Source organism: Coturnix japonica, chromosome 17, assembly GCF_001577835.2.
Source record: "Coturnix japonica isolate 7356 chromosome 17, Coturnix japonica 2.1, whole genome shotgun sequence".
Classification (NCBI taxonomy): Eukaryota; Metazoa; Chordata; class Aves; order Galliformes; family Phasianidae; genus Coturnix; species Coturnix japonica.
The window spans coordinates 4,688,912-4,706,182 of NC_029532.1; the positions used below are offsets into that span (position 1 = coordinate 4,688,912).

The window sequence follows — 17,271 nt, forward strand, 5'->3', positions numbered from 1 at the left end:
TTGTATGTCCTGTTCAGTCATCTTTAATTTCAATCCCTGTGCTGGAAAAGTTGGGTATTCTTTCCTATTCCTTTGCAAGAAGAATTCCTTGCTTTCGTTATAAAGTGACACATGGTGGTGGTTCTGTAGAAGCATCTGTGAATTTTGTTCCAGACCACACTATGTGTTAGTGGCTGCATTTACTTCTTTACTTTGCAGATTGCACATTTTCAAAAGGAAATGGAAGAGTTGAAGGCCAGCACTTCCAAAGCCTGTTTCCAAGTGGGTACTCCAGAGGAAATGAAAATTTTGCGAACTGAGTCAGATGATCTCCACACCTTCCTCTTGGAAATTAAAGAAACAACGGAGGTGAGAAGTGTGACCTGGTATCTTCAAACTGTGTTAACTCCTCATGTCACCTGATGTTTCCACTTAACCCGCTAGTGTTGAACAAATGTAGATTGAACCTCTTAAGTATGCAACATTTGCATTTGCTCTTTCAGGTGAATATTTGCAGAAGCCTTTTGTGTTAAGAGGTGGCAGTGGAAAAATATTGCTTTGACTCTTATCCTCTCTGTTCTATTTGCAGTCACTGCACGGAGATATTAGTAGTCTGAAGACAACTTTGCTGGAAGGATTTGCAGGGGTAGAAGAGGCTAGAGAGCAGAATGAGCGGAATCATAGCTTGGGGTATTTGCACTTACTTTATAAGAAACCTTTGGATCCCAAGAGTGAAGCACAACTTCAGGTATGAAGCATGGCAACCAGCTTTAAATCTAGAGCTTTAAATACAATAAGTGGGACTTGTGTTTACAAGTTCCCAGTGGTTTTGTTCTGCCCTTGGATATTTGCTGTTTCCACATAGTATAGTGGAAATGTGGTTAGTTTTCTTTCCCCAAGTTTGTGCTGCATGCAGTTGGTAGTGATGAGTCAAAATTTGTGCACTCTTTGTTACAGTTCTGGTAATGAGAATGCTGTTTAACCCTAAGAAAAACAGAGTGAATGTGCCCTACAGATGTACACTTTTGTGCACTGATAAATTCCCCTCGAGGTTTCACTGCAGGCAAGTTTGCTATAAGGACAGCTTTACTCTGAGTTAGATTTTCTTCATTTTGCATCACTCTTGTTCACCTGGATGAACACTTGGGTTAGCTTCTTATACTAGTTTTTAATGAAGCTTTAAAGAAAGGCTGTTCTGATGTCCATGCATATTGATGTGCTGTTCAGAACTGACATTATGTAACGCTTGTAATTGCTAGAGGGGAAATCAGTGCCTTGTTATGTGCAACACAAAGCTTGCAGTAGTGCTGGGTCTGGTTTCAGGTTGGCTATGTTACAATAGAATTTCATGCCGTATCTTGAAAACCTTTGCAGTGGAATCCTTCCCAAACGTTACTTGGCTGGTTCATCATTGTGCTTAAGCGAACATTCATTTGAGATGAGCTGAAACGAAATGAGGTTTTTATTTCCTTTTTATGAAATGCAAATTAAAGGCATGTTCATTCTGTGACAGGTTGGAGGGGTGACAAATATGAGACAGAAAGCTGGTTTTGGTTAGGAGCAGGTCTTGTGGTGAGACGTATCTGGCTTCATTGTGCTAGTTTTGCATCTGTGTTGTTATGGAGAAGCCACTTAATTCTCTTTGTGCCTTACTTCTTTCATTTCCAACCTATAAAAATCAAGTTAATTCTTTTCATTATCATGAGGGCTGCAAGTGTTCACGAATGCTTTTGTGAATCATGGTTTGTGAATGCTGGTACTCCAGGAGCCATGTGAATAGCCTACAAGGATTCGATCACCTATGACTGTTAGACAGTTCAGCATTGTGAAGTGGGAGCAAATGACTCATCTTCTGGAAATGAAGTTTGAAATAAGATTTGTTTTGTACAATGCCTGATGTTTGTACCACCCTTTTCTGAAAAGACATGGCAGTGCTTTGAAAATGTTATGGAAAGCCTTATTTATTGTTCAGAGCTAGGATAAAATAGCCAGGCCAAACCCTGTACGTATTCCACAAATTAATAACTAGGTTTTCTCTATGTTGCATTGTCATGCTGGTTAAATTTTCCAGGCAAAAATATGGGTAGGTGTCACATGGCTTGGACTGCTTGAACCCAAAGGGTCTTCATCATCTTCTACTGAAATGGCAGGTTCTGAAGTGAATTAAAATCTGATTTTTTTTTGCATGGCAGGAGATTCGACGCTTGCACCAGTATGTAAAATATGCTGTCCAGGATGTGAATGACGTTCTGGATTTGGAATGGGATCGGCACCTGGAAAAGGAGAGAAAGCAGAAGTAAGTAACTGAAACTGGAATACAAGACTGTGAGGATCTTATCAACGAATCAGTCACTGCCTCTCATCAATAGACAAAACCCTTTTTCTGTTTAACAGTACAACCTTTTTTTTTTGTGGGGTTTATGAATAAAGTTTAACAAAGACAGGTAAGAAGAGAGCTGTAGGTTCAGATTACTGGGCTGTGGAAGTTTGTTACATTTTGCTACATCTCCTTGCCTGGTAAAGGAGTGCTTGTGATAGAAAAACCTGTAAAATAAGGTGTGTAGGGACTAAATGCATCCATTGGTGGAAGCCAATGAAACCTCCCAATCTTCTAGTAAATGAGCTAAACACATTTATAGCATACCCAAAGGAGAAACATGCATTTGAGACAAGCAGAATATTAGGGATATGATTTAACTGGGAAGTATTGGTGATGGTTGGACTGGATGATCTAGGTCTCTTCCAACCTTGATAATTCTGTGATTCTGCCTTTTGTGTTTAAAACAATCTTTGTTTGACTTCATGGGGTAGAACTGGCAGGATCTACCAAACCACTTTGTATGTTCATGCCTGCTTGTAGCCAGATCTGTAGAACCATTTTGATCTGTGTTTCTTGGTCTTATGTCTCAAGGCGTCTGGTTGTTCCTGAACGAGAGACTTTGTTTAACACCCTTGCTAATAACCGGGAAATAATCATTCAGCAGAAGAAGAGACTACATCATTTGGTGAACAGCCTACAGCAGCTCCGACTGTATAATCAGACATCTCAGTGGAGTGTTCCCAGTGATACATCCCCTCTTAGCAATGCTCAAAGGTATGTGAAATGCAAGTTCCTGAGTGGTGTTGCCACTGCTTTCTTGCCCTGAGCAGTATTCAGATGTGTGTCCACCGAGAAATGATTGTGGATGTGATGTGTGAGAACAGTACATCCTAGAAATGATACAAAACTATGCCCAGGTAATGCAGAAGCTCGCTTGTATTTGTGTGATACGTTAACACTCATCACAAATTCCCCCTTGAAAGTTTTATTTTTTTATAATAGCATAATCAGGATAATTGAACCATTGAACCTCTGGACAGAGGTACTGCTGTTTGTCTGAATTCAGGGGAAGAAGTGAATAACTTAAGAATTTCCAAAGTAAATCAAGATACGTACATATAAATAGCATGGTATCTAGAGGAGCCAGCTGTTCTTCCTGATAAGTTAGTACTTCTAGTGATTCATTTTGGCCTGTTTTTGTTCTTAATTTGTTTGATTTCTTTCTGCTGATCCTGTTTAATTGTTTTGCTGTGTCACAGTTTTGACAGTGACCTTGAAAGCCTGCGCAATGCCTTGATGAAAACTACCTTGGAATCACGCGTCAAACCCCCACCTAAAGTACCTGGTAATGTATTCTTCCTTCCTGGTGTTCACATGTAAATGTTAACGTTGTTAATGTTGGTATAGACTTAATAACTCTCTTCTGTTTTCCAGCTAAATTGCCCCCTGTGAAACTGACACAGTTGAGGAATTTTCTATCCAAGAGGAAGACTCCACCAGTTAGGTCTACGGCTCCAGGTAAACCTTTAGCTATGTTAAAAGTCCAGAATGCTTTGTAAGAGGGTGAGTTACCTCCTGTGGGAACCAATCCTGAAATTAGCTTAGAGCAGCTTCTCGTAGCCTCTGCCCTTACTTCACCCTTGCTGCTCCCTCATCTGCCCTGAGTAAGAATTTACTTCAGTTACAATCTTACCAAAAGTTGCCTTTGCTGGCAGTTAGGAAGTCGTATCCTAGCAATGTAGGATTAAAGCAAGCCAGTTAGAAGAGCATCCTAAAATAGGATGTATGTCTTAGCTGTTAGGATGGATGACTCTCTCACCTTAGTGTACACGTGTCTTTTATTTCTGTTGTTGTAGCAAATTTGTCCCGATCTGCCTTCTTGTCCACAAGATACTATGAAGATTTGGATGAAGTAAGTTCAACATCCTCAGTTTCCCAGTCCCTGGAGAATGAGGATCTGCAGGCAGCAGACCAGGAAGAGGAGGCTGCTCCTGTTCAAGTCCCTCGTCATGCCCCTGTGGTCCGCACTCCATCTATCCAGCCTGGTTTGGTGCCTCAGCCTCCATCCTTTGGGAAACAACACCCCTCCTTGGGTGGTACTCTATGTGAGTTATTTTGCAGTGTTTCTGCTATTCTGCATGTATTCCTGTCAGTGTCTTTTACCACTGTATAAATTGCTGCTGCTTCAAATCCTGGAGAAATGAGTTTGCAGCAGGGAGATTTACACTGCCAAATTCCCAGAAGCAGTTAGCAGAGTGGCACTGTAAGCTTGGGAATACACTGAAGTACCTAAATGCACTAAAGGACCTTGACTCACTGCATTTTGACTGCTTGTTACTTATAGATCATACTGACCATAGATGGCACTGTCTTCCTTTAGTAATTTGTCTTATTTTTTTAAAATGCTGCCCCTCAAAACAGAAGGCTGAAGTACTTCTGCATTTGATGAGTGTGCACAAGGTTAGGACTTCTGAGCCCCAAAACAGTAAGAACTAAATGTGCATATACTCAGATTTCCTTGTCTGCAGTCAGAGAACTCGAACCCCAAAATGAAAAGTAAGCTGTCAGTAGAAGTGACTACAGCAACAAACTGAAAGTCATCTGGTGCACTGAAATAACAACTACTGCAATGTACATGCTGAATTCATTGAGGTACTCAAACTGTCTGTGCTAGAAAAGTGTCAGCTGTCTTATCAGATGGAAGCTGTGAAATCACAGGAACTGTAGTTTGCAAAGGATTTCAAGTTTTCCTGATTTTAATGGATACAGTGAACTGTAATATTTTTTTTGTTTCCTGTTTAGTGCCTACGTCTTCAAACAGAATCATCCCACAAGGGGCAGACAGCACAATGCTTGCAACAAAGACTGTGAAACATGGGGCCCCTGCTCCCACTGTCACTGTTCCAGCACCACAGGCAGCTGCTGCAGCAGCTCTGCGAAGGCAGATGGCCACCCAGTCCCCAGGTAAAAGGATGGCTGATTGCTCAAGTCACCCTTGACTGGGCAAATAGAAACTTACATGGATTTCTTTTGGAGTTACTCGGAGACACCATATTGATTGCAGTATTTAATATGGGGAAGGTATTTACCACATTTATTTATTTATTTATTTATTTTCTTAAAGCTGTGAGCACCTCCTTGACTGAATCAACTCTGAAGAATGTTCCCCAGGTGGTGAATGTACGAGAACTCAAGACAGGTGCTTTGACTCCAGCTGTCTCTACAGTAATAGGGTGAGTGGGATCACCCTTTTTTTGATGGTAGCCTTCGCTAGTGCTTGCAATAGGGCGCATCTACCAGTGTGTAGAGCAGTAGTCTGATATAATGTCAGTGGTGAGTGTGTTTAGAAGTGTGTCATGAGTTTGTGGGATGAATAGAAAATATGTTTTCTTTCCAGATCAGGATAAGCTGTTAGTAAATCCTTGAATGAACAGACAAAACCAATATTATCATCCTTCATTTGTCTGTGAAATATGTTTTAATTCATTTTCTCTTGCAGAAATCTAGCTGAGTTTTATTGTGAACGCACACATCTGAGATTTCCAGTCACTGATACTATTAGGTCTCCTTCTGCAATGGAAGTGCACCTCTGTTGCTGCTTGTGGTCTGTGGACTTAAGCTGTCTAGATGCTGCTCTTTCTACTTCCTCGTCAATTACAGATATTATGTACTCTGGGGTCATGCCTCTCCCATCTGTTCCCTGACTCACCCTCTGGCAGAGGTAGAACAGCACTCTTGCTTCTCTGAAAACTTGTCTTAAATTTCTTGACATCAGACTTTTGACTGAAGGGCTGAGTGTTGATTGCTTTGGAAGAATACAGAGCTGTAAAGCTGTCATCCGCATAAGGAAACTATGAAAGTTGGCTTCTGGTATTTAACCTTGAATTTAAATTTTCTTCTGAGTTAGCTGTAACTTTCTGCTGCTTAGAAACAACAGCCAGCTCAGCTCATTCCAGAGATTTCTGTCTTATCACCAGGCTCTGTCACCAGCCGCAGAACTAGTCCCTTTCCCTCTGCTGGTAATGACCTTGAAACTATATTTGCTTGATGTTCCTATGAATGCTTAAGACCAAGATAATGCATGGCCGTTTCTGGGGTGGGGAGACAAGGGCATTACTGAAAAGTCTGAGCAAAGTTGAGGTTACTGCATTTGTCATGGTGCCAAGGCATTAAAAACAGGATAAATCACCATGTATGTCTGATTAGAATTCCCTGCGGAGCTGCATATTCTTTATCCAGATAAGTGTGGACTAGGCGTGCAGATCTTGGGACAATTTTTGTTACATTATTTCTGATTTTCATACTTGTGTGTATACTCTTCATTGTCAAAGAAGAAAGTAAAATTCCTTCGGTGTAGCTTATCAAAAAGGGAGCAGTCTTATGCTGATGGAGCATAGAGTTCCTCACCTGCTATAAGTGCATTGTCTGTAAATTTGGTTTGAGATCTCCCATCTGCATCAAGTCACTAATAAAAACAGCAAAGAGTAGTGGCAGTACATAGATCAAGACACAAGTGAGTGATACATATCAGAGATTGATGTTCACTTGGACTGTAGCTAAATACGCTTTTTACTTTGAAATAGTTTTAGATTGGCAGGATAGATTTGATCTCTCCAATGTACAGAACACCAGCTGGCTTTTTATCTTGAAGGCTTTTTACAGTCTTATTTTGATGTCATACAAACACTAACAATTCTACCTGACTGAGCCTGCCGGTCAGATGGAGCACTAAAATAAAGAGCGTTCACCAAGCAAAATTAATTCAATCAATTCTTGCTTCTTCAGAGGTACTGGCTGTCTTTTGCCACCACAGCTCATTCTGGGGGTTGTTAAGCAGTGATGATCTTTCAGTTGTTACCAGCTGTGCAGTGCCCTGTATCTAGATGTGGTGCTGGTTCCAGCCCAGTTATTCGTATTTAATTTTCAAATTGAAATCAAAACCAGCCTTTTCATTGTCAGAGGAGCTCTGGATTGAGTTGTCTTGTGAACTTTCTTGGAAAAAGGGCTCATCAGATCTTGAACATCACAGAACTTTGTATTTCCTTCTTTGTTCAGGGTTTGTGTGAACTTGAAATATGATGTTGCATGAATGTGGCCTCTGCCTTTGCCATGTCCAGTAGGTAACTTAGCTTCTATTGCTCGGATTCTCTTGCTGTCTGAAGTTTGCAGCATTGGCCCTTTCTGTACTATGGAGATTGCTTATTGTGTTAGGGAATACCTGGCCTGTGTTGAGATGGGAAGACTCCACTAGGGTAAGAGACTTAAGAGGATGCAATTAAGTGTTGAATTTGTTATGCCACTGAAGGCTTCTGGCACTAACTGTTAAAGCTGGTGAGCCACTTACTTGAGATGTTAAAACTAGATGTCTGCTTTCAAGCTATAGTGATTAGGTGTATTTATGGCTCACAACACATAGGATGCTTCACCTTGGAAGTAGTTGTCTGTAGGCTTTGTGTGCAGTTGATTTCACGGTCAAAATTCCAAACCTATTTTGGAGAATACAGATTAGCCTTATCTTGCTTCTTGTCATGACTACATTAATTCTTATACTACACTTCAAAGACATGGAGCACCTTATCTTTTATTATTATTATTATTTTCTTTCTGTCGCTTTGGCTCCTTACTCAGCATTTCTGAGGGCTGCATGTACTTACATGTACTTGTCTGGGCTCTGCACTATAAAGGAAGCTTCTTACTTTTGTTATCCACTAGGCATAAAATTGTAATCCCTTTACCTGCTGATTTTTTCACCAGCTCCTTGTAAAATAGAAAAGCTCGACTCTCTTTGGAGACAAGGGTGTGTGAAGAAGACTTGATCATTTAAGTCTAGAGCTTTAAATGCATTTGCAGACTTCCTTTGTTAAGTGTGGATGATTCATTTAAGAGGTTTATTCCCTAATCAGATTTGTTCGTTTGGAGTTGTGCTTAGAATCTTTAATAATGGAAGTTATTTAAGTCTTCTGGAAGCTGTGTGTTCTGAGGGACAAGCAAATCTACCTTTAGACTTATTAATTTAATGTTTTAATATTTCTTTTTCAGGTCATCAGTTCCTCACTCTGCAGCCCAGGCAGTCCACCAAGTTCTGGCAACTGTTGCTACAAATCAGGCTAAGCAGGTATCTTGATATAGAACTTCCCTGTGGTGTACCATGCCCAGACGTGTTAAATACAGTTCAGGGTTTAGTTGTTGAACAGGTCATCTAACAGTCTCTTTTCACAGCTTGTCCTATATTCTTGGCAGACCTTTTATTTATCTGTGACTTAGGTTTATTTTTATGTCTTTCCTTTTCTCTTTTTTGAAGGCTCTTGCAGCTTTTCAGTGGCTGCAGACTTGCAGCAGTGTAAGGGTTGCAGCTATCAAGAAAGGAAATGGTGTTAGGTAAATCTACTCAAATCTCACCAAAAAGAAGAGTGAGGCCGTCAAGGCAGAGTTGTTTCCCTATCCTGTATCTCACTGAAAACATTTCTTATTGGTGGACAAGCTGCTATGTTTTATGGTAGCATATTGGACAACCATTCAATGGTCTCTTTCCCCTGGAATCACTGAACTGTTGCACATGGAGGTTTGCTGGCCTCTGCAAGAGACTTTTTGAAAAAGTTGAATTAAGCAGCGTTTAAATGTCAAGATATAGAGGGCCTGAAATTGAAGGGTGCTGCCAAGTACTTTGACCATCTTCCTCTAATTTGTTTTGACTCCTGTAATATTGGACCAAGATCAGATGGACCTTTGTCAGTGTGCAACTTGTGTTGACTTAAAGCATATTTATGTTTTTCAGACACCTCAAACAAGCTCACTTAAGGGACAGGCTTCACCTTCTTCTGTATCTACACCTTGTCCTGTGGCATCTACACCTGGCCCTGCATCATCTGGCAACAAAATTTCAGGTAAGAAGTCTGGTGGAGACAGAAATAAAGCCTTGAATGTCACCTGTCAGGGTGACAGTTAAGAGAATGAAGAATCTGAGGAAAAAAGATCTGCCTCCACTGGGAGGCTGCTGTGTTTGTCTCGAGGTAGGAATTTGAACAGATAAAAGTACAGAGGAGCTGGAGCGCAGTGTTGTGTACAACCCTCTATTCTGCCTGTTTGCCTCCATCGAGGATTTAGTGATTCCTCTTTCATTGTGGACTCAGAATGTGTAACCTGTAACAGCAAGCACTGAAAAAGCATCTGAAGATGGTGACACCTGTCTTTCCTCTAATCAGATATGTTGTTGCCTTCCATATTTAATTCACATACTCTGTGATGACATAACAGCAGCAGGAATGTTTCTGTGCACAAATATCAGACTAATTTAACTGGCAAGAAATCCTTTGTTCCCAACTGAGAAAAACTGTAGGCTGTGCCCACGAACTCTTCTGTTGTTTTTTGATAGTTGGATGATGTGAATGGTCTTCTTTTTTGTAATGCTTCTTTGTATGACTTACAGGACAAGGGGCAGCAAAAACTGTTACAGCTGTGACCTCTACAGTGACATCAGTACCAGCAACATCTGCACAGCCTAACAAGGCTTTCTCATTTTCTTCTGTGGGGTGTGTATGAAGTTTAACATTTCTTTGTATTTGTTGTTTGTATGAGTATGTCATCTGTTATAGCTGGCGTTACCTACAAGCTGCAGAGTAACGTGAAATGACACCACAGATAGTTTTAAACTCCATTCGTTTTTTAGGGGGAAAAAGAGCTGTCACAGGAAGATCATCCCTAGTAAGTTGCACAGGGACATGTGAGAATGAATTTTGACTTTACAATGGCAAGTGGAGAGGTTGAACTTCAGAAGCTTCCAATTCCAGAGAAAAGTGAGGAAGAACCTGAATATGATCATTGTAATAATACTTCTGAAGATTGATTCCAAAGAGAGTAATGTAGTGCTTCCTAACTGGACATACCCATGTAGGTTTCCAATGCCAGTAGAAGTTTGAGATACAGAAGAGCTGGAATTTCCAATTAGGGCTTGACATTTGTGCTGATGGTCAAACTTGCTGGATTACTTTAGTCTGAAACAACAGAACAAATTCCATGCTGTGGCTTGGAAAGTACCCTGTTCGTGAAAGTAACTAAAGAGTCACCATGCCATCTGGTGGTTTCTGTCATGTAACAGTAATGCAAAGCAGGGCACATTGTATGAACATATAGTGATTCAAAAACCTTCCTGATGGAGTGTTTTTTTAGGGATGGAAATAAGTATTTCCTTGGTCATATTGTATTTTTGAGGAAGAAGAATGGCTCCTCACAGATAATTGTTTGAATTCCTCCATATTTAAGTATCTAATATTGAAGTGAGTTTCTCTTAAGCAGGTAACACTTAAGTATTTCAGAACACACTGGTACTTTCAAACAACTGTTTTCATTCAGTCTTAAACGTTTCTTTGTTGGTTGTCAAGTGGATGTTGTCTAAATGCCTTGCAGTACTCTTCAAAAGGCTAAAATGGTCTTGAAACACTGAAATTCAGATTCAAAAAGCAGACAAACCCTGCCTTTGTCCCAAACTGCAGTGCTTCAGTCTATAAACCATGTGCTAAATACAGCACTGTTGTTTGTGATGTCTGACTACTAGATCAGCAGCTGGTCCTTGAGAATCAGAGGACAAGGCAGTGAGAAAGCTTAAAAAGCCTCAGGGGATGCAGGTCTCTGGAGCACCTCATTGCTCATTTTGAAAGATCACAGCATTTTTGCAAGACGCAATTTTTTAGTGTTCAGCAATCACGGAACCTTTAATTTCTGTCTTGCTGTGAGTGATCTCCTTTTCAAGGGATGGCAGTGTCCAGTTATTCCCTTCTGTACATGCACTCTCTTACCATTCTGGTATTTTAATTTTCAATAAGCTCCAGTCATTGCTATAGCCTCCAATGTTGCTGGTCTCCCAGGAGGGAATAATGGTTTGGTGCATGGTGTTTAGCTGCTGAGCTGAGTGGGGAAGGAACATACAGCAGGAACAAAAGAATATGAGAGGATGAGGGACAGTTGGAAGAGGTTTGAATTCTGACTCTCATCAGCACTCCTAGGAAATTTGTCAGGGCTGAAACTGTTGGAGAAACTTCTTGTGTGTGTATGCCTGTGTGTCTGGCCTAATACAGACTTGCACAGGAAATCTGAGTCTCAAGGTTGTGTTGATCATGGGGCTGGAAATTTCAGCGCTTTGAGCTCAAAGTCATTCTTTCCCTTTCTCTTCTTTCCTCCTAGGCCTGGGTTTAATTTTGGTGTCGTCACATCAGCTGCTTCATCACCGACTCTGCCCAGCCTCGCTGCCTCGCAAGGTTAGCTTGGATGACTGTACAAACTGCATCTGTCCTCTGCTAAGAGAATGCTTACTCTTCCTAATTCATGTGGTTCTTTGTTTTAAGTTGCACTTCTATTATTAAAATTGCAGTAGCTGCAATAACATTGTATACGTATGCTGGATTATGTCCTATAGTGTAGGAGAATGTAGGCCACCTGCCTTTCAATTAAGAGGAAACAAAATATTTGCTGCCATGAATGTTCAAGGGGTTCTAATTTATGAGAAGGGTAATATAACTGCAGTCATTTCCTCTGTTGTTAATCAGTAGATTTTTAAGTTGCCAGAGAAGTCTGGCATAGAAAGCTGGCATTATGTGGAGTGAACGTTTAATAATGGGAGGGGAGTAATTGGAACAGCTTTGTGTTGCTTATAAAACTTGACAGTATCAATGTATAAGGCTGTCTTTCCATTTTGTAGATGGATCACATTCACCTGGTCTGGGAAGAGGGGCCTGAAGCTTTATAATTATCTAGAACTTAACTGACTCTAGTTTTAGCCTTGAAAAAGAGATTATGTGCTCAGAAGTCTCCATCCTTCTCTCTCCCTTTCAGCATTATCAGTTGTTCTGATACAAGATAACACCTCTTAGCTTATGTCCTTAAATTATCACAGCCGCAGAAATACAACCAGTATTCTGTTGACCTTAACCAGAAACAACTAACTTGCCTAAATTATGCCACTGTTGCTTTAAGAAGAAAAAAAATAAATAGAGCTTAGCGCATTATAAATCAGTTTGTAACTTCTGTCTTCTATTTACAGCCCCTGCTAAGGAGTCCAATCAACCTGATTCATTTTCACTTGGTGGGGGTTCCAAATTTGGAGCAGTCCCTGAGAGCTCCTTTGCTTTTGGCTCCCTCAAGCCAGCAAGTGCCCCAGGAGCAGCAGTAGCAAACAGCTCTTCAGCAGATGGCACTCAGTCAAACAAACCTGCTGCAGCAACGTCTTCTGCACCCTCCGCAGCCTCTGGCAAATTAGATACCCCTCCAACTAAGCCAGGGGAAGCCTTGTTTCTGAACAATCTATCTGGGGAAACTCTGGGGAGCTTCTCAGGACTGCGTGTTGGTCAAGCAGATGATAATGCCAAAACCACCTCTAAAACACCATCTACCAGTGCCCCAGGAGCACAATCAACTAAAACATCTACATCACCTTCTGGGTTTGTCTTTGGTGCCCCCCTGGCAATAGGAAAAGCTGGAGAAGCAACTTCAACGTCAGTCACATCAGCTGCCACAGCACCCACCTCCGTCAGCACCAGTACCACAGGCAGTCTCTTTGGCAATGTTCAGATAACCAACACAGGGTCTTCTGGGGCATTTAATCTTGGAGGTTCTAGTGGAAACAAACTCAACTTTTCTTTTGGTATTCAGCAAGCGAGCAGCATGAGCACATCCACTTCTGCCCCTTCTACTCTCCCTACTTCAACATCTCTTTCATTTGGGAATTTCTTGAGTTCGTCACAAACTGCTGCCCCAGCTGCAACTTCTAACAAGGGTGGAGGAGATGTCAAACTGCTCTCTGCTTCAGAAAAAACATCTGAAAGTGAAGCATCTGAGTCTTCACCTCCAACAACGCAGGTTCCACAGCCTCAGATACAGCTTTCAGAGTCTGTTAAAGAACCCCCTGTGTCCCAGACAGCAGCTGGGGACACCAGCACCGTGGGCTCCAGTACTGCATCAGTAGCAGCTCCTCCTGATGCCGTTGCTACTCCTGCTTCCACAAGTGAGCTGAAGGCACCAGCGCCTGCCTCAGCTACTGTCCCACAGGATCAGAGCATCTCAGTGACAGCCTCTGCAACAACCGTTGCCTCTCCTGCAGAACCATCAAGCGCACCGACTGCTGCTGATGTTCCTACGTGTGTTCAGAGTCCAGCTGCTGGTTCCTTGGTGTTTGCCCCCACCTCTGCAGGCTCCTCAGGGTTCTCTCAGCCTCCAAGTTCCAGCTCATCTGGCTCAGCATTTAGCCAGCCTGCTGTTGATACGACTGCCACTCCTTCCACACCGTCTGTTTTTGGCCAACTGCCGGCAGGTACCACAGCATCAGCTCCATTTGGACAACCCAGCACTGCCACAGTGACCACACCAGCAGCTGGTGCAGGGTTTGGTGCTTCTGCGTTTGGCACCACCACAACTGGGGGCTTTGGGCAGCCAGCCTTTGGCCAAGCACCGGCCTTCGGGCAGCCAGCGAGCAGTTCTTCAAGTGGTTTTACCTTCAACCAGTCTGGATTTGGGACAGTGCCTGCCTTTGGCCAGCCAGCAGCTTCCACTGCAGCCTCAAGCAGCGGCAATGTATTTGGAGCATCTTCTAGCACCAACAGTGCAAGCTCCTTCTCCTTCGGCCAGCCATCTGCCAGCACTGGGGGTGGGATGTTTGGACAAAGCAGCACTCCAGTGTTTGGGCAAAGCAGCAGCTTTGGGCAGGGGGGATCTGTCTTTGGTAACACTGCTGCTGTTACTACCACTACATCATCTGCTGGGTTCAGCTTCTGCCAAGCCTCAGGTAAGAGCAAACTGCAGAGACGCTCAGCATTCTAGCACTGTCTATCACTGGGAAAAGTTAGGCTTCTTGGAATGCTTTTCTTTCCCTCTAGCACCTCATTTTTTTTTTCAGTTAGTAAGAATAGGAGCTGCAGTGTATGTGGATGGGAAGTTAATGTTGGAGACCAAAGAAGCTTTTGCTGAGCCTTGATCTCCATTAAATATCACTGAATATAGGCTTTGCAGTCTTGCTTTCATCTCAACTTCCAAGTCTACATTGGCTTTATTTTGAACTTCATGGCGTGCTGTCTGTTGCAAAAGAATTGGGTGGGATTCAGCACAGCCTGTAAGATCTCAAACTATTATGTTGTAAATTGTTACGCTGAAGCACCAAGGTAGCTCTGAGGCTATAATCAGGGGATTGAATGCAGATGCAATGCTTGGTTCTGCACTGTGTCCATGCCACAGAGGCTGTATAGCTGGGTCTATTATTATATCATGATCTGTCTTGGCAAAAAAATGTGTTAAGCCCTCAAAATTATGGGTTAGTGAGGAACTAATCTGTTAAATCCACTTTTGTGTTTGGAGGCATCTCAAATTAAATATAGCGGTAACATGACCATCAGCTACCTGGTCTATACAATTAAATTGGACACTTGCCCAGTCCAAACCCTCTCTGTCAGTCTCCTGTTGTTGTTCACATTGCTAACAATATATTGGGGTGGTTTTTTTCCACAGCCTTTCCTGTCCAGTCTTCAGAGAGCTTCCAGGGTGAAGTGAAACATACGTAGTAATATTAGAGACCATGTATTTCCAAGGAAGAAAACCTAATTAGGCTCATTTAATTAAAAATGATGGCACTGTAGGCAAAACTGCTTGTTCATTTTAACTACAGTAACAGAGAACAGTTAAAGTGGGGGAAATGAACTTGAGAAAGGTGCTTCCTAATTATAGAAGCTGCAAGTTTTATTACAAAATGCGCATTTAAGTGAACTGGGAAATGGAATGGGGAGTTCTTTTTTTAATCAAAACATTTCATTATCTATAAAAGGAATCTTTAGGTAGCAAAGCACAGATCCTCTCTACACAGGGGAAATCAAAATGCTACAGTGCTTGTTCATGACTTGCAGCATTATTATAGCAACGTTAAGAGAAATTCAGTTCTCTCATATTGGTAGCAACAATCTCACAAGTCAAGAGGCCTTCTGTTTATTTCTGAATTGGCTTTCAACTACATTGTCAATTGAATTTATTATCTGTTGGCATGTCTTACATTTTACCAACCTAGATACTTTTGGGAATAACATTTGTATCCTGGTGTTTTGGCATGGGAGATCTGTCCTTCTGTGTTCTGCACCAGTGTTGCCTCCCTGATTTGTCTTCTATCCTAGTAATAGTTCTGGTGATTTATTTTCCTTTCTTTTCTTGGCAGGATTTGGTTCTAGCAACACCGGTTCTGTGTTTGGGCAAGCAGCAAATACAGGAGGCTTTGTCTTTGGGCAGGCAAGTATTTATTGCATTTGCAGAATTAAGGGACTGTTACATGCAATGGATTTGTTCAGGGTACTATACCTGCTTCTAGTAGCAAAGGTGGAATTTGATGTGGTCAGCTGAAGTTGTCCCAGGCTCTAGTGAAGTTAGAGCTAACGTAGGAGGCATCAAAACTGCACCTGCATGTTTTCCAAAGGGTGTGCAGAGACAAGCATCTCTAATCATGAGGGAGCTAAGGTGGGGATGGAGTATAAACCTGCCTTTATTCCCTACTAAGTGGAAAGTGGAGTATTCTTTTTTACTCACTTGACAATATAGAACGTTTTTCAAAGGCATACTTTGTTCTGTAGATGTGAGACTTAAGTCAGATTTCATCGTGTTATGTGTTTGGTGAGTCTGCTCACTGGTTCTTCAGCTCTCGGTACGCTCAGAGGGTTGGGAGAATCATCCCTGGGGGCACGTGCTGCTTTGATTTTGTTTAAATCCCCATTCTTGTCCTTCTTGTGTCCTTGCAGTCATCGTCTTCCACTGGAGGCCTGTTTGGATCTGGAAGTGGTGGGAGAAGTGGAGGCTTCTTCACTGGTTTGGGAGGAAAGCCAAGTCAGGATGCAGCCAATAAGAATCCTTTCGGTTCCTCCAGTGGAGGATTTGGATCGGCAGCTTCCCAGAGTAAGTGAAGAAAACAAGAATACAAAATGTGCTCTGATTCCCATCTGCTTTGTGATCCCATCTGCTTTTCTGCTGTTCTTTGTCTTTGAGTAAATTCTGCATTGACATGAAAGGTTTGTAGGGATAACAGAGGCAGACAATACGTGTGATGTGTTCTTCTGTAGCTTTCCTTCTAAGTTTATGGAAAATAAGTAGGGCAGCAATTGCAACCATCAAGCAAAGGTGAGAAATATGAAGAATATTTATGTTCTTCGTGGAATGCTGTGACCGAAGTCAAAACTTGCTGCATGGATAAGCTCTCAGTTATCCCCTAGGATATGCCAATTCTTTTTTCAGCTGAATATTTGTAGTTAAGAAGAGTAAATACTCTCAGTAATTGTTTTGGGGATGTAGTCCCTTTTGGTAAGGAAGTAGAGCTGTAGAGTTTCTTGTATCAGTTCTTATCCAGATTTGGTAAACAGGGTGGGTTTCTCCCATCTGGGTGGGTGGCTGCCCAGATTTTGTGATGCTTATAGAGAAATTGTCTCAAAGTTCTCTTTAAGAGAAGGAGCTCAGCACTTGGCCTTGCTTTTGCCCTTGCTGCCAGCTAGCAGGCATCACTTCATGTGGGTGTTGTAGTTAAACTGAGGTGCCAAACCAACCCTCCCACATGTTGCTTCTTGCCCAGCCAAGTAACCTCACAAAAGGAAGCAGGGGAAGTATTAAGAATACAGCAAGGTAACCCCGGGTTCCTTTGCAAGAAGGACTGTAAAGGGTCTATTAGGAATCCTTTCTTAGATCCTTTCTTAGAAGCTCTAAACAATTAGCTGTTAATGCAAGGGTCAATCACTGCCCACTTATGTAGAGATTTATTTTTATTGCTAGACTTGGATTAAAAACACATTAGTCTTGAGATTACCAGGCTGATAGGTCTTGGTAATACCCTATGATTTGTGCTGAGGTGCATATATGCAATTCTGTGCTGTAGCAATTAGTTTGAGGCTCACTCATACTTTCTGTGCACAGCTTTTGCAGATCTACTTCCCTTATCTATATCTGTATGTCACAGAAGCTGCTGCTGTTTC

At 41.9% G+C, this 17,271-nt stretch overlaps 1 protein-coding gene across 2 annotated transcripts in view; it reads left to right on the forward strand.

Annotated features, from left to right (window-relative positions):
• NUP214 (nucleoporin 214) overlaps positions 1-17,271 on the forward strand; it is a 36,847-nt gene that overhangs the window by 11,251 nt on the left and 8,325 nt on the right. For both annotated transcript variants that reach the window (XM_015879155.2, XM_015879156.2), the window contains 16 exons: positions 199-348; positions 569-727; positions 2,172-2,275; positions 2,891-3,073; positions 3,559-3,644; positions 3,734-3,817; positions 4,156-4,404; positions 5,102-5,263; positions 5,424-5,532; positions 8,339-8,414; positions 9,075-9,183; positions 9,726-9,828; positions 11,477-11,550; positions 12,333-14,069; positions 15,480-15,550; positions 16,054-16,207. In XM_015879155.2, coding sequence (XP_015734641.1) covers positions 199-348; positions 569-727; positions 2,172-2,275; positions 2,891-3,073; positions 3,559-3,644; positions 3,734-3,817; positions 4,156-4,404; positions 5,102-5,263; positions 5,424-5,532; positions 8,339-8,414; positions 9,075-9,183; positions 9,726-9,828; positions 11,477-11,550; positions 12,333-14,069; positions 15,480-15,550; positions 16,054-16,207 — 3,610 coding nt within the window. The remainder of the gene's footprint in view (positions 1-198; positions 349-568; positions 728-2,171; positions 2,276-2,890; positions 3,074-3,558; positions 3,645-3,733; positions 3,818-4,155; positions 4,405-5,101; positions 5,264-5,423; positions 5,533-8,338; positions 8,415-9,074; positions 9,184-9,725; positions 9,829-11,476; positions 11,551-12,332; positions 14,070-15,479; positions 15,551-16,053; positions 16,208-17,271) is intronic.